This window comes from Salmo trutta, chromosome 18 (genome assembly GCF_901001165.1).
Source record: "Salmo trutta chromosome 18, fSalTru1.1, whole genome shotgun sequence".
Taxonomy (NCBI): domain Eukaryota; kingdom Metazoa; phylum Chordata; class Actinopteri; order Salmoniformes; family Salmonidae; genus Salmo; species Salmo trutta.
In genome coordinates this window covers 1,376,282-1,403,883 of record NC_042974.1, presented here as the reverse complement: position 1 = coordinate 1,403,883, position 27,602 = coordinate 1,376,282, and the positions used below count along the sequence as shown (strand labels likewise).

General features: G+C 46.9%; 1 protein-coding gene across 1 annotated transcript in view; it reads right to left on the bottom strand.

Annotated features, from left to right (window-relative positions):
- Positions 1-1,673: 1,673 nt before the first annotated feature.
- Positions 1,674-27,602, bottom strand: part of LOC115152723 (dihydropyrimidinase-related protein 2) — a 31,633-nt gene continuing 5,704 nt past the window's right edge. The window contains exons 2-14 of the mRNA XM_029697480.1: positions 26,280-26,368; positions 25,646-25,830; positions 20,992-21,156; positions 18,718-18,779; positions 13,792-13,872; positions 13,155-13,223; positions 8,799-8,919; positions 8,465-8,621; positions 7,466-7,607; positions 6,959-7,129; positions 6,409-6,588; positions 3,405-3,576; positions 1,674-2,785 (exon numbers count right to left, since the gene is read on the bottom strand). Of these exons, the coding sequence (XP_029553340.1) occupies positions 2,694-2,785; positions 3,405-3,576; positions 6,409-6,588; positions 6,959-7,129; positions 7,466-7,607; positions 8,465-8,621; positions 8,799-8,919; positions 13,155-13,223; positions 13,792-13,872; positions 18,718-18,779; positions 20,992-21,156; positions 25,646-25,830; positions 26,280-26,368 (1,686 nt within the window). The 3' untranslated portion in view covers positions 1,674-2,693. The remainder of the gene's footprint in view (positions 2,786-3,404; positions 3,577-6,408; positions 6,589-6,958; positions 7,130-7,465; positions 7,608-8,464; positions 8,622-8,798; positions 8,920-13,154; positions 13,224-13,791; positions 13,873-18,717; positions 18,780-20,991; positions 21,157-25,645; positions 25,831-26,279; positions 26,369-27,602) is intronic.

The window sequence follows — 27,602 nt, the reverse complement described above, 5'->3', positions numbered from 1 at the left end:
TTTTCTGGAATTTTCCAAACTGTTTAAAGGCACAGTCAACTTAGTGTATGTAAACTTCTGACCCACTGGAATTGCGATACAGTGAATTATAAGTGAAATAATCTGTCTGTAAACAATTGTTGGAAAAATGACTTATGTCATGCACATAGTAGATGTCCTAACCGACTTGCCAAAACTATAGTTTGTTCACAAGAAATTTGTGGAGTGGTTGAAAAACGACTTTTAATGACTCCAACCTAAGTGTATGTAAACTTCCGACTTCAACTGTATATAAGACATGTTATGACATTGTCATTACAAATAACAAATATAAACCAATTACACTTTTCCCCTCAAACTTTATTCAGGACATGCTTACATTAGCTTTCGGGACACAAATCATATTTCCATTGGACACAGAAACAGTAGAAAAAGACTTAATAGACCACTTCATTTGCCTTTTTTATATGACCACTTAACAAATGCAAACAACCTTTCTAAAGACTGACTGAGTATACCGAGGTACAACACTGTTGAACAAGAGACTTGAACAAGAACAACGTTAATGTTGTTGGTCTATTTAGGCGACAAAAAAAATGTCCACTTTCTCAACCGGACCATGTAAAAGTACAAACATGAAGTCTACAAAAGAGAAAGGAAATGGTAGAAAATGAAATAAAATCATTACAAATAAGAGTCAGGTTTTAAAAAGCTAAAGACTTTTACAAGCACTGTTCATTGTTCACAGCTCCACGTATCCCTGTGTAGCTTGGCTACAACGTGGGTGTTCAATAGCCTGGAATCCTGACTGCTATGCTCTGTTTCACCAAGTCAGTGGGGCATTCAGTCTGGCTGAACCAGGCTAGGGTTTCAAAGCACCAGATGTTTCGTCTTTGTATACAAAAATATAAAAGTCATACGATGACAGCGGAACATGGCTGTGCTATAAAGACAAAAACACAGATCCAGTATAAATATGATATGGGCTTCCCTGTAACTCCTATATAGACATGAAGGATTGGTGAAGTTCCTATTCTGACTGACTGACTAGAAGGATTGGTGAAGTTCCTATTCTGACTGACTGACTAGAAGGATTGGTGAAGTTCCTATTCTGACTGACTGACTAGAAGGATTGGTGAAGTTCCTATTCTGACTGACTGACTAGAAGGATTGGTGAAGTTCCTATTCTGACTGACTGAATAGAAGGATTGGTGAAGTTCCTATTCTGACTGACTGACTAGAAGGATTGGTGAAGTTCCTATTCTGACTGACTGACTAGAAGGATTGGTGAAGTTCCTATTCTGACTGACTGACTAGAAGGATTGGTGAAGTTCCTATTCTGACTGACTGACTAGAAGGATTGGTGAAGTTCCTATTCTGACTGACTGAATAGAAGGATTGGTGAAGTTCCTATTCTGACTGACTGACTAGAAGGATTGGTGAAGTTCCTATTCTGACTGACTAGAAGGATTGGTGAAGTTCCTATTCTGACTGACTGACTAGAAGGATTGGTGAAGTTCCTATTCTGACTGACTGACTAGAAGGATTGGTGAAGTTCCTATTCTGACTGACTGACTGACTAGAAGGATTGGTGAAGTTCCTATTCTGACTGACTGACTAGAAGGATTGGTGAAGTTCCTATTCTGACTGACTGACTAGAAGGATTGGTGAAGTTCCTATTCTGACTGACTGACTAGAAGGATTGGTGAAGTTCCTATTCTGACTGACTGACTAGAAGGATTGGTGAAGTTCCTATTCTGACTGACTGAATATACCATGGAAGCAAAGTTAGCGCACCTGCACTGGGATAAAACATCATAATAATAGAAAGACAAGTGTGACTGGAGGACTGTCCCTACAGTCTGTTCACAGTAACAGTAATACACACTTCTTTTCCTTGTTGTATTTGTAATGAGTAACGATGAAGAGGAAAAGTCATGCATAACAGTAAGAGAGGGCAAGATGAAGCCTAAATAGCCTACAGCCATGACTATATAACAGCAGAGAGGGTAAGATGAAGCCTAAATAGCCTACAGCCATGACTAAATAACAGCAGAGAGAGACAACAAGTTCGCGTTAGTCTAAAATGGAACACTATTCCCTAGATAGTGCACTACTTTTGTCCACTAGTGCACTATCTAGGGAATAGAGTTCCATGTTGGACTCAACTACAGAGTTTCTAAGAAGCACTGAAGCCGAAAGCAGAAGCAGGCATCACTACGACGAGAGAGAGCTGAGAGGCATTCTGTGGTCTAAAGAGAACTACTTTCATCTAGGACTCATTTATCACCATGTTAGTAAAGCTATAGTGAAGCTGAGGAGATGAGAGAGAGGAGACAGAGACTGTTTAAGGTGCATGCTATGGAGATCTGACAGGGACAGTTGACTATTGATGGGTGATGAGATAAATTGATTGAGGAATTGATCACAATATTGATAAAGGATAACAGATTAAAGTACTATGTTGGTGGGTTTTACCAGTTGGTGTGTCTACCATAGAAATAGAATGACTGGTAACTACTAGTGGTAAATGTATTTCTATGCTGTATCCTGTTTTACAGTTGTATCTGAGAAGAAGACTGCATGTTCAGGTTTCACTGTTGAGTTCTGGAAGCCAGGTGAGATTGGTTTTGATTGATGTAGTTGGTTGTTGCTACAGTAGTTGATTTATCTTTCTCCCTACAGCAGACGCGAGGAGCAAGGCGCTCCCAGGTTCACGACAGGGAGGTGATATTGGAGCGGCCACCGGGTGGCGCCACGATCCTCTGTGCTGAGCGTCGTGGGATGTGATCGTCAATCTGAGTTCCTGTATCGGAGAACAAGAACAAAGATCCGTTACAAACAATTGAGTACATTTTGGGTTCTGATAGGGGTAAGGCAGTATAACTAGGATTTAAATAACCATTGTACAGCTTCCCAAATCCCTGACCTTAGATGTACCTACAGCTATACTGTAGCTATGGCTATAATTGGTCCTGTGTGGTTCAACAGAGACAGTAAACAGAGCTAGAAGTTAGACTGTAATAAGACTGACAGGATAGACAAGACTCCCAATTAGAAAGATGATTGGCTGAAACAAGGGAATGGGAGTGAGATGGTCAGAGTGAGAGAGAAGGAGGGAGAGGGAGGGAGACGGAGAGCGTGGAAGAGAGGGAGATGGGGGGGAGAGAGAGTGAGAAGGGAGAGAGAGAGATTAGGATGCTTATAGACAGAGACACTGAGAGAAAAGGAAGGACAAAGAAATAATGAAATAATACAACCCTGACATCAAGACAGAAGGAGACGTGCAGTTTCCTGTCTGGTACTTCCAGACAGTGAAAGAGATTTGATCTTAATGAGAATAACCCTGTATAAATAAAGGTTCAATTAAAAAAGGGAGGAGAAACATCCACACCCAGTAAAGAGTAGACAAAGCTTACCCATACCGGATAGGGTGAAACCAGACTGGTGCAGGTTCCTGGTGGGGCCGAGGGGGCCCTTCCCTGGGCACTGGGGCCCCCTGCTGGAGGGAGTGGCCGGCACTGACTTAGTCATGCTGATGACATCATGGACCGGTCCATCATAGTTCCCTCGGGGGACGCCACGGGCATCAGCCATCTGAAGAGGGAGGAGAATGTCAGGTAAAGGATCATGTAAATCACCAGCCATCTGAAGAGGGAGGAGAATGTCATGTAAAAGATAATGTGGAACATCAACCATCTGGAGAAAATGTCATGTAAAGGATAATGCAGAACATCAGCCATCTGGATAGAATGTCATGTAAAGGATAATGTAGATCATCAGCCATCTGGATAGAATGTCATGTAAAGGATAATGTAGATCATCAGCCATCTGGATAGAATGTCATGTAAAGGATAATGCAGAACATCAGCCATCTGGATAGAATGTCATGTAAAGGATAATGTAGATCATCAGCCATCTGGATAGAATGTCATGTAAAGGATAATGTAGATCATCAGCCATCTGGATAGAATGTCATGTAAAGGATAATGTAGATCATCAGCCATCTGGATAGAATGTCATGTAAAGGATAATGTAGATCATCAGCCATCTGGATAGAATGTCATGTAAAGGATAATGTAGATCATCAGCCATCTGGATAGAATGTCATGTAAAGGATAATGTAGATCATCAGCCATCTGGATAGAATGTCATGTAAAGGATAATGTAGATCATCAGCCATCTGGATAGAATGTCATGTAAAGGATAATGTAGATCATCAGCCATCTGGATAGAATGTCATGTAAAGGATAATGTAATTACAGTTTTTCTCAGTCGCTTTGGTGCATTTCTTAGATCAAAATGTGAGTTTCCATCGATCAAACATCATAAGGCAATGGTTTGTGACCCACCCGAGGATGCTCATAGAATTCCTCCCACCTTATTCACCATTCCTTAACCCAATTGAGGAGTTATTTTCAGCATGGAGGTGGAAGGTGTACGATCGTCAGCCACACACAGATGGCCCTGCTGGCTGCAATGGATGCAGCATGTGAGGACATCACAGTAGACGCCTGCAGAGGATGGATAAGGCATTCCAAAAGATTCTTTCCACGTTGCATTGGAAGGGAAAATATCCGGTGTGATGTGGATGAGAATATGTGGGCCGACAGACAGGAACGTCTGGATGTGTAGAGACGGCACTAGAACAGTGCTGCGGGCAAAGTTGTGCCTTAGGGCTGGTTTCCTGTGTTTCGTTCTAATTTAGTTTTTTTTTCCTTTGTGCCCCTTGGGTTGTCCAGTCTCTTTCAATCAATAACCCACATACAGTAATATGTAAATAGTACTGTTGAAATTGATATATGCCATAGAAGTGCAGCCTTGTGCATTTTCAATACAGTAACTGTCATCCAAACTGTAGCCTAAGTTTACATCAGGTAATACTGTCAAAGTACACAGTTCCATTGACAACATGCCTACACATTTTGACGACCTTGTTCGTGAACAACGACTCAATGACTTATCATTCTGATGACACTGACATGATCATTGGCATGAATATTTACTTTTGAGAGATGTACTAAGGATTTTTAGTGACTGACTAGCTTTAGAAACACATCTATTGTATATTGCAGTTTGTACAAATTGTTCTGAGAAATGCACTTATTATTTTGCACATGTCAGGGATGATGTGAAAAATGCACCAAAGCGACTGAGAAAAACTGTAAGAGGACAATGTAGCCTTCACCATAAAACATTTGGTCACTTGTTAAAAAGTGATTTACAGTATAATATACAGTAAGTAAAGGGTGGTAAGAAAGAGAGTTATGCCACATTTGTCAAAGCACAAGTTGCGATGGACTTTTATACTATCACACTCTGTTACTCTGCGTAGCCATTAGCCGTTAGCCGTTATCCATTAGCCATTAGCCGTTAGCCGTTAGCGTTACAATTGCTGCAAGTGCACTTCAAAAGCACAGTTTCTTTAAAACCTAATGTGGTAGAGGCCTCTGTCTGTAAAGTTTACCTCTCGCTTTAGGTGACTTCTGCAACAGGACAATGACAGGGCCATTTAGGAATGGATTGTTCTTGTTCCTCTTTAGCTCTCAGTTCTTACCCTTCACTGGTTCTCTGATTTTATCTCTTACTCTGCTGCGGGCTTTGAGAAATTATTCAACTGAATGGTGACAATAGCTTTAAGACAATGAAATGTCCCTCTTGCTTCAAGTGAGATCTGCAACACGATAATGACAAGGACATTTAACACCCCTACTGCTCCTCTATCTGGACAGAACATCTTTCTCCTCATTAGCCCATTCAATTCCCAACCTGTCCACATTACATCATGGCCACCTAATCAATTTTCTCATCAGCTCTTACCCTGCTGTGCTCTTACCCTGCTAGCATTAGCTGCTAGTACCTACCCTGCTGTGCTTTTACCCTGCAAGCATTACCTTGCTTACCCTGGTTAGCCTTCACCTCTATTCTCTTACCCTGCTAGCCCTTAGCCCCTAGTTCTTACCCTGATTAGCCATCACCTCTCTTCTCCTACCCTGCTAGCCCTTACCCCCTAGCTCTTACCCTGGTTAGCCATAACCTCTCTTCTCTTACCCTGTTGGTTGTTAGCCCCTAGCTCTTGACCTGGTAAGCCATCATCTCTCTTCTCTTACCCTGCTAGCCCTTAGCCGCTATCTCTTACCCTGGTTAGCATCACCTCTCCTCTCTTACCCTGCTAGCCCTTAGCCCCAAGCTCTTATACTGGAGAGCCATCATCTCTCTTCTCTTACCCTGCTAGCCCTTAGCCGCTAGCTCTTACCCCGGTTAGCCTCCACCTCTATTCTCCTACCCTGCTGGTTGTTAACCCCTAGCTCTGACCCTGGTTAGCCTTCATCTTTCTTCTCTTACCTTGCTGGTTGTTAACCCCTAGCTCTGACCCTGGTTAGCCTCCACCTCTACTCTCCTACCCTGCTGGTTGTTAGCCCCTCTTACCTTGCTGCGTGCTTTGATCCTCTTGTAGATGTAGTCAGGGTAAGCTTTCCTGGGTACGAAGCGTCCAGAGCCCTCTGTGACGTTCAGCTTGCCCCCCTCCAGGACGATCTTCCCCTGGCTGATCACCACCACCGGGGCTCCCCGCACCTCCATGCCCTCAAAGATGTTTATCTCCACTGTCTGGAAACACACACAAGGACAGAATAATGAACATCCAGCTCAGACATGATATCATCATTATCACACCCTTACAGACGGACAAAACTCCTTCCTGACAGACAGACAGACAGACAAAACTCCTTCCTTCCTGACAGACAGACAGACAGACAGACAGACAAAACTCCTTCCAGACAGACAGACAGACAGACAGACAGACAGACAGACAGACAGACAGACAGACAGACAGACAGACAGACACATTGGAGGATTGTCTGAATTATGTCTGGAGGTTGACTGTGAAAGAGAGTAGTGTGTGTGTGTGTGTGTGTGTGTGTGTGTGTGTGTGTGTGTGTGTGTGTGTGTGTGTGTGTGTGTGTGTGTGTGTGTGTACCAGTGCGTGCGTCGTGGCTGAGATGGTCTTGGTCTCCTTGGGGTTCCAGATCACGATGTCTGCGTCTGACCCCACAGCAATCCTTCCTTTACGAGGATACAGGTTGAACAGCTTGGCAGCGTTGGTGCTCGTCACCGCAACAAACTCATTCTCATCCATCTTGCCTGTCGCCTGGGGAATACAGAACAAAACATCCTCTTCACGATCAGGAAAGAGCTGTCTTTTATACAACAATGCAAAGGCGTTACTGTTAAAGACATATCGCATCATTGTGAAAACCAGTGAAGAAGAAGAAGGAGAAGAAGAAGTAACAACAACAACAACAACAGAAACAGGTGTGTCCTACGGTGGTCTAGCTGTCTAAACTGCTGCCTCCAGATCATATGTAGAGCTACAGCATGGCTTTGAATCAGGCCAACTGCAAAAACTCTTTATTTCCCACTGTAAAGCATACAGCGCCCCCAAAAAATAAACCTTTAAAAAACGAAACAACAAAAGATAACATACCACAGCCTTCTCCCAGACGATGGCTAGCCTCTCCTCGATGCCGTTAGTTCCCTCAGGGATGAGGGTGAAGTTGTCTTTCCCAACAGCCTTCTGGGCCGTCGAGAAGGTGCTGTGGCCACTGGCCGTCACCTGAAGGTCTCCACTGTGGACCAAGAGAACAGGACAGTCAGACCACTGTGGACCAAGAGAACAGGACAGTCAGACCACTGTGGACCAAGACAACAGGACAGTCAGACCACTGTGGACCAAGAGAACAGGACAGTCAGACCACTGTGGACCAAGACAACAGGACAGTCAGACCACTGTGGACCAAGAAAACAGGACAGTTAGACCACTGTGGACCAAGACAACAGGACAGTCAGACCACTGTGGACCAAGACAACAGGACAGTCAGACCACTGTGGACCAAGACAACAGGACAGTCAGACCACTGTGGACCAAGACAACAGGACAGTCAGACCACTGTGGACCAAGACAACAGGACAGTCAGACCACTGTGGACCAAGACAACAGGACAGTCAGACCACTGTGGACCAAGACAACAGGACAGTCAGACCACTGTGGACCAAGACAACAGGACAGTCAGACCACAGCACAGTGAGTCACCATCAGGGATGACTAAGAGAACAACACAGTGAGTCACCATCAGGGATGACTGAGACCACAGAAGCTGATTCACTTATTAATAATCTGTTTTCCGGTTGTTTTAGGGTGAATCCACTTTTTCTTTGTTGAACGGTGTCCGTGAGAGCTTTCAACGGTGTCCGTAAGAGCTTTGAAGTATGTGCTAGATGCAGACAAAGTAATTCAAATATAATTCAGAAATGTTCTGTCTTCATACTAGTGTCTGTGTCTCTATGGCTGCGTTTACACAGGCAACACAATTCTGATCTTTTGCCACAAAATTGTATTTTTGACCAATCAAATCAGATCTTTTGTCAATAAATAGGAAAGATCAGAATGGGGCAGCCTGTGTAAACACAGCTTATGTGTTCTCACCAGGAAAGCAGGGAGTTGAGGTAGTCAGGGGTGCTGGGGTCTGGGCTGAGGGGCGGGGACATGACGAACGCTGCAGCCTTAGCCCAGTTCTTACTCCAATAGTGTGATCCGTCTGTCCCAAGGCTGGCTGTGATTGGCTCGCCATAAACCACCATACCTGAAAATCATCCAATGAAAAAAGATGAGGCATTTGTACAAGAAATATCAGTTTTTCAGGAACATTTTTTGCCAGGTCAACAACAAATGTGTTTAGCCATCAAAGTTAACAAAGAATGTATGACACAGAAATGATTTCTAAATAAAGTTGTTATTGAATCGCTAAACCCAGTCTCACCCTTCTTCCTGGCCTTGGCAATGACATCAGCAGCCGACTTGCTCATCACCTTGGTGATGTAGAGAGGACAGTTGGCCTGCTTGGCGATGGTGATGGCCCGGTACACTGCCTCTGTCTCCACCTAGTGGTCACAAATTAAACACCTTACTATAACACCTCAACCAACATTTATCTTTAGTAGAAAGAGGAGGAAGGGAAGCGCTACTAAGGTCCACAATAGTAAATGTTGGTAGACAGAAGGTGCTCTTTGGTAAAAGGGTTGAGTTGGTCTTCAAAAAGAAAGGAGGACCAAGGCACTCTTCATATAATTAATTAAAATACCTTTGTTAGTATGGCATGTTCAATAGAAACAATGTTTTTAAAAAACCGACGCGTTTCGGCTGCATGGCCTTCATCAGGGTGTACAAAGAAATAATACAATGTTCTCTGTTTAACAGCTTTTCCAATTAACCCTAATTAGAAGGGGGAGTGGTTAAAATTGATTGGACACACCTAGTAAGCAATAGTATACACACTTAAAAAGGGAAATGCTGTAGCTATGTTATCATAAAAATGTAACTCCAAACTAGAAGTATCAGAACACTTAGAAAGGTAGTTCTAACCTTAAATATGTCTGGGCAAAGTGTCAAGAATAAGAAAGCAATACATTCAACGCGTCGGTTTTTTAAAAACATTGTTTCTATTGAACATGCCATACTAACAAAGGCATTTTAATTAATTATATGAAGAGTGCCTTGGTCCTCCTTTCTGTTTGAAGACCAACATTTATCTTTATTTAACTAGGCAAGTCAGTTAAGAACAAATTCTTATTTACAGTGACGGCCTAGGAACAGTGGGTTAACTGCCTAGTTAAGTTTTACCTTGTCAGCTCGGGGATTCAATACAGCAACCTTTCGGTTACTGTCCCAACGCTCTAACCACTAGGCTACCTGCAGCCCCAAATCACGGTTTCCACTAGTTACAACAGCCACAAAGTCAAAATTGCCAATATCGTATTTTGAAATGTATTTTAAGTTAGGTTTAGGCATAAGGTTTGCAGTGTGGTTAAGGTTAGGATTCAGGTTACACACCAAAAGGGTCCATAAGAGAACACTTTTTGATTCCAGGTAGAACCCTTTTTTTGGTTCCAGGTAGAACTCTTCTGGGTTCCATGTAAAACCCTCTGTAGAAAGAGTTCTACATGGAACCGAAAAGGGTTCTACCTGGAACCAAAAATAGTTATACGGCTGTAGAACCCTTTTAGGTTCTAGATAAAACATTTTTTTCTAAGAGTGTAGGCTTAGGTTTAAAATCAGATTTTGAGAAGAGAAATTATAAAAATAGGTTTATGACTTTATGGCTGTGGTAACTAGTGACAACCACAAATCACTTGAGTAACACTACCACTCCCGAGTGGCGCAGTGGTTTAAGGCACTGCAGCACAGTGCTAAAGGCGTCACTACAGACACCCTGGTTTGATTCCTGGCCGTGATTGGGTGTCCCATAGGGCGGTACACAATTGGCCCAGTGTCGTCTGGGTTTGGCCGGGGTAGGCTGTCATTGTAGGCTGTCATTGAATTTGTTCTTAACTGACTTGCCTAGTTAAATAAAGGTTTGATTTTTTTTAGATCAACAAATAAAAATGCTCAGACCATGACCTTGGCTCTCCTAAAGTAGGTGGTCTATGGTAAAGTCAACCTCTATCCGAAAGGCTTAGCACACGCATACTCAGGCTGACTGGCTATTGTTCAGGCAAATGAGAAATAAGTGCACTCAGGCAATCCGTAAGGGCAAAATGAGTTACTTTAGGGAGCAGTTCTCTCTCTGTGGGTCTAACCCCAAGAAGTTCTGGACAACAGTTAAAGACCTGGAGAATAAACCCTCCTCCTCACAGCTTCCCATGTCCCTTAATGTTGACGATGTGGTTGTTACTGACAAGAAACACATGGCTGAGCTCTTTAATCACCACTTCAGGATTCCTATTTGACTCAGCCATGCCTCCTTGTCCGATCTCCCACCCCATCTAATGCGACTATCCCCGATGCTCCTCCCTCTTTTTCCCCTGCCCGACAACAAAGTTTCTCCCTGTAGGCAGTTACTGAGTCCGAGGTGCTAAAGGAGCTCCTGAAACTTGACCCCAAAAAAACATCTGTGTCAGATGGTTTAGACCCTTTCTTCTTTAAGTTTGCTGCCCCATCATCACCAAGCCTATCACTCCTTTCAGGGGAGGTTCCCATTGCTTGGAAGGCAGCCACGGTTTGTCCTTTATTTAAAGGGGGAGTTCAAGCTGATCCTAACTGTTATAGGCCTATTTCTATTTTGCCCTGTTTATCAAAAGTGTTGGGTAAAAAAATTAATAATGAACTGACTGGCTTTCTTGATGTCTATAGTATTCTCTCTGGCATGCAATCTGCTTTCCGTTCAGGTTATAGATGTGTCACTGCAACTGTAAATGTCCTCAATGATGTCACCATTGCGCTTGATTCTAAGCAATATTGTGCTACTATTTTTATGGACTTGGCCAAAGCTTTAGATACGATAGACCATTCCATTCTTGTGGGCCGGCAAAGGAGAATTGGTGTCTCTGAGGGGTCTTTGGCCTGGTTGGCTAACTACCCCTCTCAAAGAGTGCAGTGTATAAAGTCAGAAAATATGCTGTCTCTGCCACTGCCTGTCACCAAGGGAGTACCCCAAGGCTCAATCCTAGGACCCACACTCTTCTCAATTTACATCAACAACATAGCTCAGGCAGTAGAAAGCTATTTCATCCATTTGTATGCAGATGATACAGTATTATGCTGTTAAATGCTCTACAACAAAGCTTTCTTAGTGTCCAACAAGCTTTCTCTACCCTTAACCTTGTTCTGAACACCTCCAAAACAAAGGTCATGTGATTTGGTAAGAAGAATACCACTCTCCCCACAGGTGTTATTACTACCTCTGAGGGTTTAGAGCTGGAGGTAGTCACCTCATACAAGTACTTGGGAGTCTGGCTAGACGGTACACTGTCCTTCTCTCAGCACATATCAAAGCTGCAGGCTAAAGTTAAATCTAGACTTGGTTTCCTCTATGTAATCGCTCCTCTTTCACCCCAGCTGCCAAACTAACCCTGATTCAGATGACCATCCTACTCATGCTAGATTACAGAGACATAATTTATAGGTCGGCAGGTAAGGGTGCTCTCGAGCGGCTAGATGTTCTTTACTATTCGGCCATCAGATTTGCCACCAATGCTCCTTAAAGGACACATCACTGCACACTATACTCCTCTGTAAACTGGTCATCTCTGTATACCCGTCGCAAGATCCACTGGTTGATGCTTATTTATAAAACCCTCTTAGGCCTCCCTCCCCCTATCTGAGATATATTCTGCAGCCCTCATCCTCCACATACAACACCCGTTCTGCCAGTCACATTCTGTTAAAGGTCCCCAAAGCACACACATCTCTAGGTCACTCGTCTTTTCAGTTCACTGCAGCCAGCGAATGGAACGAGCTGCAACAAACACTCAGCACTGGACAGTTTTATCTCAATCTCTTCATTCAAAGACTCAATCATGGACACACTTACTGACAGTTGTGTCTGCTTTGTGTGATGTATTGTTGTCTCTACCTTCTTGCCCTTTGTGCTGTTGTCTGTGCCCAATAATATTTGTACCATGTTTTGTGCTGCTACCATGCTGTGTTGCTACCATGTTGTTGTCATGTTGTGTTGCTACCATGCTGTGTTGTCATGTGTTGCTGCCTTGCTATGTTGTTGTCTTAGGTCTCTCTTATGTAGTGTTGTGTTGTCCCTCTTGTCGTGATGTGTGTTTTGTCCTATATTTATATTTTATTTATTTATTTTTAATCCCAGCCCCCGTCCCCGCAGGAGGCCTTTTGCCTTCTGGGAGGCCGTCATTGTTAATAAGAATATGTTTTTAACTGACTTGCCTAGTTAAATAAAGATTTTAAAAAAAATGTAAAAGAGGACTGGCCACTCCTCGGATCCTGGTTCCTCTCTAGGTTTCTTCCTAGGTTCCTGCCTATTTAGAGAGTTTTTCCTAGCCACCGTGCTTCTACATCAACATTGCTTGCTGTTTGGGGTTTTAGCACTTTGTGACTACAGCTGATGTAAAAAGGGCTTTAATAAAATACATTTAATTGATTGATTGATTGATTGATTGATTGAGATTACAATATTCAGTCTCATTTCCATTATTGCATCAATGGGAGAGTGGTAAATTCATCCACAAGGTATTTTCAACAAGCAATGGCATGTCTAGTCTCCCGGTTTCAAACCACTCTGGCACAAACAGTATCACTGGCTCTTAACAAGATACTGTATTGTGATCATGTAAATGAGCCTATTGTTTATACAGAGACAGGAAGTCCCTACCTCCTCTGGGTGACACAGCACATGTCCCTCAGGCCCAGTGATCCCCAGCTCCAGTAGTCGCTTCTGCTCCTATATAGATAGAAGGGGAAAGATGGAAACTACACTTCACATGGTCCAATCAAAGACGACAGTTTATTCTGCTCCTATATAGATAGAAGGGGAAAGATGGAAACTACACTTCACATAGTCCAATCAAAGACGACAGTTTATTCTGCTCCTATATAGATAGAAGGGGAAAGACAGAAACTACACTTCACATGGTCCAATCAAAGACGACAGTTTATTCTGCTCCTATATAGATAGAAGGGGAAAGATGGAAACTACACTTCACATAGTCCAATCAAAGACGACAGTTTATTCTGCTCCTATATAGATAGAAGGGGAAAGACAGAAACTACACTTCACATAGTCCAATCAAAGACGACAGTTTATTCTGCTCCTATATAGATAGAAGGGGAAAGATGGAAACTACACTTCACATGGTCCAATCAAAGACGACAGTTTACTCTGCTCCTTTATAGATAGAAGGGGAAATATGGCAACTGAAGATGTCCTTTGCCAAGGAGAGATATGCACAGTCACTGTCAAAGGCCAGTAGTAAAATAAGTCTTTCAAGGCAAACAGTACAGCAGCCTACCTCGTCAATGATGTCTCCGTTCTCAGCGTGAACCTGAGCGATGGCACCCAGGTCTCTAATGATACCAAAAATCTCATACATCTGGCATGGGAAAGAGATAAAAACAAGGTGTGTTTCTCAAAATGCATACCACCGTGCTCTGAGCACGCAAATTGGAGCACGGGAGGGTCGGGGGATGGGTGTTTCTCAAAATGCATACTACCGTGCTCCACACTCTCATGCTCTAAATGCGTTCTCTTGAGTACGTTCTCTTGTTTGGTCTCTATTGTTGCCATTGTCCTGGCTGGACGAAGATTCAGTGAATGTGGAGGTGCAGAGTGAGGTAATACAGTAGGGAGAGTGCTGCTCAGTGTGAGGTAATACAGTAGGGGGAGTGCTGCTCAGCGTGAGGTAATACAGTAGGGAGAGTGTTGCTCAGTGTGAGGTAATACAGTAGGGGGAGTGCTGCTCAGCGTCAGGTAATACAGTAGGGGGAGTGCTGCTCAGCGTCAGGTAATACAGTAGGGAGAGTGCTGCTCAGCGTGAGGTAATACAGTAGGGGGAGTGCTGCTCAGCGTCAGGTAATACAGTAGGGGGAGTGCTGCTCAGCGTGAGGTAATACAGTAGGGGGAGTGTTGCTCAGTGTGAGGTAATACAGTAGGGGGAGTGCTGCTCAGCGTGAGGTAATACAGTAGGGGGAGTGCTGCTCAGCGTGAGGTAATACAGTAGGGGGAGTGCTGCTAAGCGTGAGGTAATACAGTAGGGGGGAGTGCTGCTCAGTGTGAGGTAATACAGTAGGGGGAGTGCTGCTCAGCGTGAGGTAATACAGTAGGGGGAGTGCTGCTCAGCGTGAGGTAATACAGTAGGGGGAGTGCTGCTCAGTGTGAGGTAATACAGTAGGGGGAGTGCTGCTCAGTGTGAGGTAATACAGTAGGGGGAGTGCTGCTCAGCGTGAGGTAATACAGTAGGGAGAGTGCTGCTCAGCGTGAGGTAATACAGTAGGGGGAGTGCTGCTCAGCGTGAGGTAATACAGTAGGGGAGTGCTGCTCAGAGTGAGGTAAAACAGTAGGGGGAGTGCTGCTCAGCGTGAGGTAATACAGTAGAGGGAGTGCTGCTCAGCGTGAGGTAATACAATAGGGGGAGTGCTGCTCAGCGTGAGGTAATACAGTAGGGGGAGTGCTGCTCAGCGTGAGGTAATACAGTAGGGGGAGTGCTGCTCAGTGTGAGGTAATACAGTAGGGGGAGTGCTGCTCAGTGTGAGGTAATACAGTAGGGGGAGTGCTGCTCAGCGTGAGGTAATACAGTAGGGGGAGTGCTGCTCAGCGTGAGGTAATACAGTAGGGGGAGTGCTGCTCAGCGTGAGGTAATACAGCAGGGGGAGTGCAGCTCAGCGTGAGGTAATACAGTAGAGGGAGTGCTGCTCAGCGTGAGGTAATACAGTAGAGGGAGTGCTGCTCAGCGTGAGGTAATACAGTAGGGGGAGTGCTGCTCAGCGTGAGGTAATACAGTAGGGAGAGTGCTGCTCAGCGTGAGGTAATAAAGTAGAGGGAGTGCTGCTCAGCGTGAGGTAATACAGTAGGGGGAGTGCTGCTCAGCGTGAGGTAATACAGTAGGGAGAGTGCTGCTCAGCGTGAGGTAATACAGTAGGGGGAGTGCTGCTCAGTGTGAGGTAATATAGTAGGGGGAGTGCTGCTCAGCGTGAGGTAATACAGTAGGGGGAGTGCTGCTCAGCGTGAGGTAATACAGTAGGGGGAGTGCTGCTCAGTGTGAGGTAATACAGCAGAGGGAGTGCTGCTCAGTGTGAGGTAATACAGCAGAGGGAGGGCTGCTCAGTGTGAGGTAATACAGTAGAGGGAGTGCTGCTCAGTGTGAGGTAATACAGTAGAGTGAGTGCTGCTCAGCGTGAGGTAATACAGTAGGGGGAGTGCTGCTCGGCGTGAGGTAATACAGTATGGGGAGTGCTGCTCAGTGTGAGGTAATACAGTAGGGGGAGGTGCTGCTCAGCGTGAGGTAATAAAGTAGAGGGAGTGCTGCTCAGCGTGAGGTAATACAGTAGGGGGAGTGCTGCTCAGCGTGAGGTAATACAGTAGAGGGAGTGCTGCTCAGCGTGAGGTAATACAGTAGGGGGAGTGCTGCTCAGCGTGAGGTAATACAGTAGGGAGAGTGCTGCTCAGCGTGAGGTAATACAGTAGGGGGAGTGCTGCTCAGTGTGAGGTAATACAGTAGGGGGAGTGCTGCTCAGCGTGAGGTAATACAGTAGGGGAAGTGCTGCTCAGTGTGAGGTAATACAGCAGAGGGAGTGCTGCTCAGTGTGAGGTAATACAGCAGAGGGAGGGCTGCTCAGTGTGAGGTAATACAGTAGAGGGAGTGCTGCTCAGTGTGAGGTAATACAGTAGAGTGAGTGCTGCTCAGCGTGAGGTAATACAGTAGGGGGAGTGCTGCTCGGCGTGAGGTAATACAGTATGGGGAGTGCTGCTCAGTGTGAGGTAATACAGTAGGGGGAGGTGCTGCTCAGCGTGAGGTAATACAGTAGGGGGAGTGCTGCTCAGTGTGAGGTAATACAGTAGGGGGAGTGCTGCTCAGCGTGAGGTAATACAGTAGGGGGAGTGCTGCTCAGCGTGAGGTAATACAGTAGGGGGAGTGCTGCTCAGCGTGAGGTAATACAGTAGGGAGAGTGCTGCTCAGCGTGAGGTAATACAGTAGAGGGAGTGCTGCTCAGCGTGAGGTAATACAGTAGGGGGAGTGCTGCTCAGCGTGAGGTAATACAGTAGGGGGAGTGCTGCTCAGCGTGAGGTAATACAGTAGGGAGAGTGCTGCTCAGCGTGAGGTAATACAGTAGGGGGAGTGCTGCTCAGCGTGAGGTAATACAGTAGGGGAGTGCTGCTCAGAGTGAGGTAAAACATTAGGGGGAGTGCTGCTCAGCGTGAGGTAATACAGTAGAGGGAGTGCTGCTCAGCGTGAGGTAATACAGTAGGGGGAGTGCTGCTCAGTGTGAGGTAATACAGCAGAGGGAGTGCTGCTCAGTGTGAGGTAATACAGCAGAGGGAGGGCTGCTCAGTGTGAGGTAATACAGTAGAGGGAGTGCTGCTCAGCGTGAGGTAATACAGTAGGGGGAGTGCTGCTCAGCGTGAGGTAATACAGTAGGGGGAGTGCTGCTCAGCGTGAGGTAATACAGTAGGGAGAGTGCTGCTCAGCGTGAGGTAATACAGTAGGGGGAGTGCTGCTCAGCGTGAGGTAATACAGTAGGGGAGTGCTGCTCAGAGTGAGGTAAAACATTAGGGGGAGTGCTGCTCAGCGTGAGGTAATACAGTAGAGGGAGTGCTGCTCAGCGTGAGGTAATACAATAGGGGGAGTGCTGCTCAGCGTGAGGTAATACAGTAGGGGGAGTGCTGCTCAGCGTGAGGTAATACAGTAGGGGGAGTGCTGCTCAGCATGAGGTAATACAGTAGGGGGAGTGCTGCTCAGCGTGAGGTAATACAGTAGGGGGAGTGCTGCTCAGCGTGAGGTAATACAGTAGAGGGAGTGCTGCTCAGCGTGAGGTAATACAGTAGGGGGAGTGCTGCTCAGCGTGAGGTAATACAGTAGGGGGAGTGCTGCTCAGCGTGAGGTAATACAGTAGGGAGAGTGCTGCTCAGCGTGAGGTAATACAGTAGAGGGAGTGCTGCTCAGCGTGAGGTAATACAGTAGGGGGAGTGCTGCTCAGTGTGAGGTAATACAGTAGGGGGAGTGCTGCTCAGCGTGAGGTAATACAGTAGGGGGAGTGCTGCTCAGCGTGAGGTAATACAGTAGGGGGAGTGCTGCTCAGCGTGAGGTAATACAGTAGAGGGAGTGCTGCTCAGCGTGAGGTAATACAGTAGAGGGAGTGCTGCTCAGTGTGCGGTAATACAGTAGAGGGAGTGCTGCTCAGTGTGAGGTAATACAGTAGGGGGAGTGCTGCTCAGCGTGAGGTAATACAGTAGGGGGAGTGCTGCTCAGTGTGAGGTAATACAGTAGAGGGAGTGCTGCTCAGCGTGAGGTAATACAGTAGAGGGAGTGCTGCTCAGTGTGCGGTAATACAGTAGAGGGAGTGCTGCTCAGTGTGAGGTAATACAGTAGGGGGAGTGCTGCTCAGTGTGAGGTAATACAGTAGAGGGAGTGCTGCTCAGCGTGAGGTAATACAGTAGGGGAAGTGCTGCTCAGTGTGAGGTAATACAGTAGGGGGAGTGCTGCTCAGCGTGAGGTAATACAGTAGGGGGAGTGCTGCTCAGCGTGAGGTAATACAGTAGGGGGAGTGCTGCTCAGCGTGAGGTAATACAGTAGGGGGAGTGCTGCTCAGCGTGAGGTAATACAGTAGGGGGAGTGCTGCTCAGCGTGAGGTAATACAGTAGGGGGAGTGCTGCTCAGCGTGAGGTAATACAGTTGGGGGAGTGCTGCTCAGCGTGAGGTAATACAGTAGAGGGAGTGCTGCTCAGTGTGAGGTAATACAGTAGAGGGAGTGCTGCTCAGTGTGCGGTAATACAGTAGAGGGAGTGCTGCTCAGTGTGAGGTAATACAGTAGGGGGAGTGCTGCTCAGTGTGAGGTAATACAGTAGGGGGAGTGCTGCTCAGCGTGAGGTAATACAGTAGGGGGAGTGCTGCTCAGCGTGAGGTAATACAGTAGGGGGAGTGCTGCTCAGTGTGAGGTAATACAGTAGGGGGAGTGCTGCTCAGCGTGAGGTAATACAGTAGGGGGAGTGCTGCTCAGCGTGAGGTAATACAGTAGGGAGAGTGCTGCTCAGCGTGAGGTAATACAGTAGGGGGAGTGCTGCTCAAATGGAATGTTTTACTCAAGAGAACGTCCTCGGAAAATACACTGGGAGCATGAGAGTATGGAGCATGGTAGTATGCATAATGTGAAACACCCAAGGTTACTGTTTACATTACATTTTAGAGACGTCTGAAGAAATTGTTAGAAGAAATCAAACTTACCTGACTATCTGAGCTCTGGAATTTGTCCTTGTAAGCCATGAAGATCAAGAAGGAATTGACTCCTGGAAAAATTCAAACATAAAACATTTCAAACGATTTCAAGGAATTGAATTCCTCGTATTTGAAAATCACAGGCATGTGCAGATGTGTGTATATGTCTGTGCGCTCCTGTGTGGACATATGGTTGTGTGGTTGTGTGCGTGAGAGAGGTCAGCTGGGTGAGAGAAAGTTGGTGGGCTGACTGGCTGTCTGTGTGGATTAGTGAGTGTAGTTCAGCTGGGTGAGAGAGAGTTGGTGGGCTGCCTGGCTGTCTGTATGGATTAGTGAGTGTAGGTCAGCTGGGTGAGAGAGAGTTGGTGGGCTGCCTGGCTGTCTGTGTGGATTAGTGAGTGTAGTTCAGCTGGGTGAGAGAGAGTTGGTGGGCTGCCTGGCTGTCTGTGTGGATTAGTGAGTGTGAGAGATCAGCTGGGTGAGAGAGAGTTGGTGGGCTGACTGGCTGTCTGTATGGATTAGTGAGTGTAGTTCAGCTGGGTGAGAGAGAGTTGGTGGGCTGACTGGCTGTCTGTGTGGATTAGTGAGTGTGAGAGGTCAGCTGGGTGAGAGAGAGTTGGTGGGCTGACTGGCTGTCTGTGTGGATTAGTGAGTGTAGGTCAGCTGGGTGAGAGAGAGTTGGTGGGCTGCCTGGCTGTCTGTGTGGATTAGTGAGTGTAGGTCAGCTGGGTGAGAGAGAGTTGGTGGGCTGACTGGCTGTCTGTATGGATTAGTGAGTGTAGGTCAGCTGGGTGAGAGAGAGTTGGTGGGCTGCCTGGCTGTCTGTGTGGATTAGTGAGTGTAGGTCAGCTGGGTGAGAGAGAGTTGGTGGGCTGACTGGCTGTCTGTGTGGATTAGTGAGTGTGAGAGGTCAGCTGGGTGAGAGAGAGTTGGTGGGCTGCCTGGCTGTCTGTGTGGATTAGTGAGTGTAGTTCAGCTGGGTGAGAGAGAGTTGGTGGGCTGACTGGCTGTCTGTGTGGATTAGTGAGTGTAGTTCAGCTGGGTGAGAGAGAGTTGGTGGGCTGCCTGGCTGTCTGTATGGATTAGTGAGTGTAGGTCAGCTGGGTGAGAGAGAGTTGGTGGGCTGCCTGGCTGTCTGTGTGGATTAGTGAGTGTGAGCATCATCTCATGTACAGTATGTGTCTCTAGTTTTGTGTTGTCACCTGCAGTAATCGTCTAGCTGCACGGCATCTCAGAAACATGCAGACTCTCTCAGCCACACTGTGACCTCACATGTCCTAATGTCTAAGACTAACACGCAGTTACCCCAAAGCCATGCCTGCTCTCTGTGATGTCTAAGACAAGGAAATGTGTGTGTGTGTGTGTGTGTGTGTGTGTGTGTGTGTGTGTGTGTGTGTGTGTGTGTGTGTGTGTGTGTGTGTGTGTGTGTGTGTGTGTGTGTGTGTGTGTGTGTGGCATTGACATGAGGGAGGCAGAGCAGCAGAAAGCAGCTCTTCATGGGGGATTGAAAGTAAAACTACACCACTGTATTCTCCTAACAGCAGGGTATCAGATGCATTACCACAACACCATTAACAGCAGGGTATCAGACACATTACCACAACACCATTAACAGCAGGGTATCAGATGCATTACCACAACACCATTAACAGCAGGGTATCAGACACATTACCACAACACCATTAACAGCAGGGTATCAGACACATTACCACAACACCATTAACAGCAGGGTATCAGATGCATTACCACAACACCATTAACAGCTGGGTATCAGACACATTACCACAACACCATTAACAGCAGGGTATCAGACACATTACCACAACACCATTAACAGCAGGGTATCAGACACATTACCACAACACCATTAACAGCAGGGTATCAGATGCATTACCACAACACCATTAACAGCAGGGTATCAGACACATTACCACAACACCATTAACAGCTGGGTATCAGACACATTACCACAACACCATTAACAGCAGGGTATCAGACACATTACCACAACACCATTAACAGCTGGGTATCAGACACATTACCACAACACCATTAACAGCTGGACATGACCCCGTTGTGTTTCCTTGGGGTTCACCCACAACACCATTAACAGCTGGACATGACCCCTTTCAACATTATTTTTGGTAATATCATCTAATGTATTCTCACCTAGTAGTTATATGGTAGGGAAACGATTGAAGAGTCATATAGGGTGGTTTTGTGTCAGACAGATTGAGATTTGAAGACAGACACAGGCAGATCCTGAACATCCTGAAACAATACCTTTATCCTTCACCAGGCACTCCATCTCTTCAAAGAGTCCGTCGTGCCAGCGGGTGATGTCCATGTGGAGGGAGTAATCACAGCAGGACCCCCTGTCTGCTATGTCCTTCCACTGGTCGTAGGCCCCCAGGAGGGTGGCACCAGGCTCAGGGACCACATGGTCAACTAGAGGACAGGAGAGAAGAAGAGGACCAGGTCAGCTATAGGACAGGAGAGAAGAAGAGGACCAGGTCAGCTATAGGACAGGAGAGAAGAAGAGGACCAGGTCAGCTATAGGACAGGAGAGAAGAAGAAGACTAGGTCAACTATAGGACAGGAGAGAAGAAGAGGACCAGGTCAACTATAGGACAGGAGAGAAGAGGAGGACCAGGTCAGCTATAGGACAGGAGAGAAGAGGAGGACCAGGTCAGCTATAGGACAGGAGAGAAGAAGAAGACCAGGTCAACTATAGGACAGGAGAGAAGAGGAGGACCAGGTCAGCTATAGGACAGGAGAGAAGAGGAGGACCAGGTCAGCTATAGGACAGGAGAGAAGAAGAAGACCAGGTCAACTATAGGACAGGAGAGAAGAAGAAGAGGACCAGGTCAGCTATAGGACAGGAGAGAAGAAGAGGACCAGGTCAGCTATAGGACAGGAGAGAAGAGGAGGACCAGGTCAGCTATAGGACAGGAGAGAAGAGGAGGACCAGGTCAGCTATAAGGAGACAGGAGAGAGAAGAGGACCAGGTCAGCTATAGGACAGGAGAGAAGAAGAAGAGGACCAGGTCAGCTATAGGACAGGAGAGAAGAGGAGGACCAGGTCATGCTATAGGACAGGAGAGAAGAGAAGTACCAGGTCAGACTATAGGACAGGAGAGAAGAGGAGACCAGGTCAGCTATAGGACAGGAGAGAAGAGGAGGACCAGGTCAGCTATAGGACAGGAGAGAAGAAGAAGACTAGGTCAGCTATAGGACAGGAGAGAGAGAGGAGGACCAGGTCACTATAGGACAGGAGAGAAGAGGAGGACAGGTCAGCTATAGGACAGGAGAGAAGAGGAGGACCAGGTCAGCTATAGGACAGGAGAGAAGAAGAAGACTAGGTCAACTATAGGACAGGAGAGAAGAGGAGGACCAGGTCAACTATAGGACAGGAGAGAAGAAGAGGACCAGGTCAGCTATAGGACAGGAGAGAAGAAGAGGACCAGGTCAGCTATAGGACAGGAGAGAAGAAGAGGACCAGGTCAGCTATAGGACAGGAGAGAAGAGGAGGACCAGGTCAGCTATAGGACAGGAGAGAAGAGGAGGACCAGGTCAGCTATAGGACATTGGAGAGACGAAGAAGGACCAGGTCAGCTATAGGACAGGAGAGAAGAAGAAGACTAGGTCAGCTATAGGACAGGAGAGAAGAGGAGGACCAGGTCAGCTATAGGACAGGAGAGAAGAAGAGGACCAGGTCAGCTATAGGACAGGAGAGAAGAAGAGGACCAGGTCAGCTATAGGACAGGAGAGAAGAAGAAGACTAGGTCAGCTATAGGACAGGAGAGAAGAGGAGGACCAGGTCAGCTATAGGACAGGAGAGAAGAGGAGGACCAGGTCAGCTATAGGACAGGAGAGAAGAGTTAGGACCAGGTCAGCTATAGTGAAGGAGAGAAGAGGAGCCAGTCAGCTATAGGACAGGAGAGAAGAAGAAGACTAGGTCAGCTATAGGACAGGAGAGAAGAGAGGAGAGAAGAGGAGGACCAGGTCAGCTATAGGACAGGAGAGAAGAGGAGGACCAGGTCAGCTATAGGACAGGAGAGAAGAGGAGGACCAGGTCAGCTATAGGACAGGAGAGAAGAAGAAGACTAGGTCAGCTATAGGACAGGAGAGAAGAGGAGGACCAGGTCAGCTATAGGACAGGAGAGAAGAAGAGGACCAGGTCAGCTATAGGACAGGAGAGAAGAGGAGGACCAGGTCAGCTATAGGACAGGAGAGAAGAAGAGGACCAGGTCAGCTATGGGACTAACAGGGGAGAGAGGAAACCACACACTGAGCAGAGGACTTCAACTCATGTCAACACAGTTTCTTTCTATCAAGATCAATGACGATCCACGAATAACGTAGACGACGCAAAGTCACAAAAGTAGCCATTAAAAACATCAGACTGATATTGCCTCCAATGTTACATCCCTAACAACACAGCTCACATAACAGCCCTATGGGGGTCTGTGCTGCTGTTTACACCGATCCATTAGGAGCTGGAGGATGGTTTGAGGGTAAAGAGTTCAGAGTAAAGTCTCTCTGACAGGCTGGGTTAGCGTGACCCTGTTTCAGATGATCTAACTGCAGCACTCAGACATGCTCTCCCCTCCTCCAGCTCTCCTCCGTCTACCCCCTTTATCTCCCCCCTGTCTCTAACCGCTCAGAGATTCCCTCCCAGCCTGTCTCACTCGCTGACACAAAGAAACACAAATTGTCTCCCTCTGTTCTGATCCCTCCATCCCTCTCCCTGTACCACCTCCCTCCATCCCTCTCCCTGTACCACCTCCCTCCATCCCTCTCCCTGTACCACCTCCCTCCATCCCTCTTGCTGTACCACCTCCCTCCATCCCTCTCCCTGTACCACCTCCCTCCATCCCTCTTGCTGTACCACCTCCCTCCATCCCTCTCCCTGTACCACCTCCCTCCATCCCTCTCCCTGTTCCACCTCCCTCCATCCCTCTCCCTGTACCACCTCCCTCCATCCCTCTCCCTGTACCACCTCCCTCCATCCCTCTCCCTGTACCACCTCCCTCCATCCCTCTCCCTGTACCACCTCCCTCCATCCCTCTCCCTGTTCCACCTCCCTCCATCCCTCTCCCTGTACCACCTCCCTCCATCCCTCTCCCTGTACCACCTCCCTCCATCCCTCTCCCTGTACCACCTCCCTCCATCCCTCTCCCTGTACCTCCTCCCTCCCTCTCCCTGTACCACCTCCCTCCATCCCTCTCCCTGTACCACCTCCCTCCATCCCTCTCCCTGTACGACCTCCCTCCATCCCTCTCCCTGTACCACCTCCCTCCATCCCTCTCCCTGTACCACCTCCCTCCATCCCTCTCCTTGTACCACCTCCCTCCATCCCTCTCCCTGTACCACCTCCCTCCATCCCTCTCCCTGTACCACCTCCCTCCATCCCTCTCCCTGTACCACCCCCCCATCCCTCTCCCTGTACCACCCCCCTCCATCCCTGTCCCTGTACCACCTCCCTCCCTCTGTTCCCCCCCACTCTCCTTATATCACCTCTCTCTCCCTGTACCAACTCCTCCTCCCTCTATCCCTCTCCCTGTTCCACCTCCCTCCATCCCTCTCCCTGTACCACCCCCTCTCCATCCCTCTCCCTGTACCACCTCCTCCTCCCTCCATCCCACTCCCTGTTCCACCTCCCTCCATCCCTCTCCCTGTACCACCCCCCTCCATCCCTCTCCCTGTACCACCTCTACCTCCCTCCATCCCTCTCCCTGTACCACCTCCCTCCATCCCTCTCCCTGTACCACCTCCCTCCATCCCTCTCCCTGTACCACCTCCCTCCATCCCTCTCCCTGTTCCACCTCCCTCCATCCCTCTCCCTGTACCACCTCCCTCCCTCCCTCCCTCCCTCCCTCCCTCTGTACCACCTCCCTCCCTCTCCCTATATCACCTCTCTCTCCCTGTACCACCCCCTCCTCCCTCCAGCCCTCTCCCTTTACCCCCCCCCCCTCCTCCCTCTCTTCAAAGCCTCTCTGTCAGTCTAACACTTTGCACATGCAGTGCTGCCATCTAGTGGCCAAAATCTAAATTGCACCTGGGCTGGAATAATACATTATGGCCTTTCTCTTGCATTTCAAAGATGATGGTACAAAAAAGTACAAAATAACGTTTGGTATTTTCTTTGTATTATCTTTTACCAGATCTATTGTGTTATATTCTCCTACATTCCTTTCACATTTACATACACTTTAAAGTGTTTCCTTTCAAATGGTACCAAGAATATGCATATCCTTGCTTCAGGGCCTGAGCTACAGGCAGTTAGATTTGGGTATGTTAAATACCCAGATCCTTAAGAGGTTTTCAGGTTAGGGTTGGTTAGGGTTAGTTAAGGTTAGGGTTAGTTAGGGTTAGGGTCAGCAGTATAATAGAGAAACCCTACTGATCATGGTGGGTTAGGGTTAGTTAAGGTTATGGTTAGTTAGGGTTAGTTAGGGTCAGCAGTATAATAGATCAAATCAAATCAAATGTATTTATATAGCCCTTCTTACATCAGCTGATATCTCAAAGTGCTGTACAGAAACCCAGCCTAAAACCCCAAACAGAAAGCAATGCATGTGAAAGAAGCACGGTGGAGAAACCGTAGAGAAACCCTATTGATCATGGTGGGTTAGGGTTAGTTAGGGTTAGTTAGGGTTAGGTTAAGTTAGGGTTAGGGTTAGTTAGGGTTAGTTAGAGTTAGTCAATGTTAGGGTTAGTTAAGGTTAGTTAGGGTTAGGGTTAGTTAGGGTTAGTTAGGGTTAGGGTTAGTTAGGGTTAGTTAAGGTTAGTTAAGGTTAGTTAAGGTTAGGGTTAGTTAGGGTTAGTTACGGTTAGGGTTAGTTAAGGTTAGTTAGGGTTAGTTAGGGTTAGTTAAGGTTAGTTAGGGTTAGTTAGGGTTAGTTAGGGTCAGCAGTATAATAGAGGAACCCTACTGATCATGGTGGTGCCCCCTGCCAGGGCAGCCTTAGTCCCGTGGTAGAAGTCATCTGAAGGGCTCATGCCCAGCTGGGTGGTCTGGAGGCTGGTGTTCACATCGACGCCCCCGGGGATCACAATGTGTCCGTAGGCATCAACCGTCTTCACCCCTCCTGGAACTAAAAGGTTCTCACCAATCTGCCTGGTGAGGAGGACACAGGCCATGGTACAGGACAATGGTCACATTTTAACAGCAACAACAGTTTGTGTGTGTGTATCTGTCTGCCTCTCTGTCTGCCTGTCTGTCTGCCTGTCTGCCTGTGTCTATGTCTGTCTGCCTCTCTGTCTGCCTCTCTGTCTGCCTCTCTGTCTGTCTGTCTGTCTGTCTGTCTGTCTGTCTGTCTGTCTGTCTGTCTGTCTGTCTGTCTGTCTGTCTGTCTGTCTGTCTGTCTGTCTGTGTCTATATGTCTGTCTGTTTGTGTCTATATGTCTGTCTGCCTCTGTGTCTTTGTCTGTATGTATGTGTCTCAATCTGTCTGTGTGTGTGTGTGTGTGTGTGTGTGTGTGTGTGTGTGTGTGTGTGTGTGTGTGTGTGTGTGTGTGTGTGTGTGTGTGTGTGTATCTGTGTGTGTGTTAACAGTAACATCTTACTTGATGGTCCCATCCTCCACATAGACGTCTGCGTAGAAAGACTGGTCGTCATTAACGATCTTTCCTCCTTTGATAATGAGGCGATCAGTCTGGAGACACAGGGATCATCAACAGCAGTGAGGAACACAAACACACATTTACATGTTAGTCATTTAACACACACTCTGATCCAGAAGAACTAACAGTCAGTACATTCACCTGAAGGTAGCTTGGGGAGACAACCACATATCTCAGTCACATAAAGTCTAGTGTAATAAAGCAGCTATCAGTAGGGTCAGTGCTGCTGAGACAAGACAAGTGTTAGTTCAAGAAAGGTTTAAACATCAACGAGCCATGAGAAGAGAAGTGGAAATGAAAGCTAATGTATTCTAATCATAAATATCTCTAATTATTACAGTGTGTGTGTGTGTGTGTGGTGTGTGTGTGTGTGTGTGTGTGTGTGTGTGTGTGTGTGTGTGTGTGTGTGTGTGTGTGTGTGTGTGTGTGTGTGTGTGTGTGTGTGTGTGTGTGTGTGTGTGTGTGTGTGTGTGTGTGTGTGTGAGTGTTAGAGAACTGCTGCCCAGCATAAAGTGTAAAGTGCATTCAGTAACATCCAAAGGGACATAGCATCAATGTGACTCAGGGTTCTCTGTGTTTGACTGTCCACATATCAATTTCATCTGTCGTTAGTGTTGAATAATGCTTTTCTCTCTGTGATGGTAGTACAGAATTTGACTGTACACACAAATGACACTGTAGGGTACACTACATAAGCTACACTGCAGAAGCTACACTGCAGAAGCTAAACTGTATACTATGGAAGCTACACTGCATAAGCTACACTATAGAAGTGATACTGCAGAAGCTACACTGCAGAAGCTAAACTGTATACTGTAGAAGCTACACTGTAGAAGCTACACTGCATACTGTAGAAGCTACACTGCATAAGCTACACTATAGAAGCTACACTGCATAAGCTACACTATAGAAGTGATACTGCAAAAGCTACACTGCAGAAGCTACACTGCAGAAGCTACACTGTAGAAGCAACACTGCATAAGCTACACTGTAGAAGCTATACTGTATAAGTTACAATGCAGAAGCTACACTCTAGAAGCTACACTGCAGAAGCTACACTGCATAAGCTACACTGCAGAAGCTACACTGTAGAAGCTACACCATAGAAGCTACACCATAGAAGCTACACTGTAGAAGCTACACCGCACAAGATACACTGTAGAAGCTACACTGCATAAGCTACACTGCAGAAGCTAAACTTTAGAAGCTACATTGTAGAAGCTACACTGCAGAAGCTACCCTCAGAAGCTACACTGCATAAGCTAC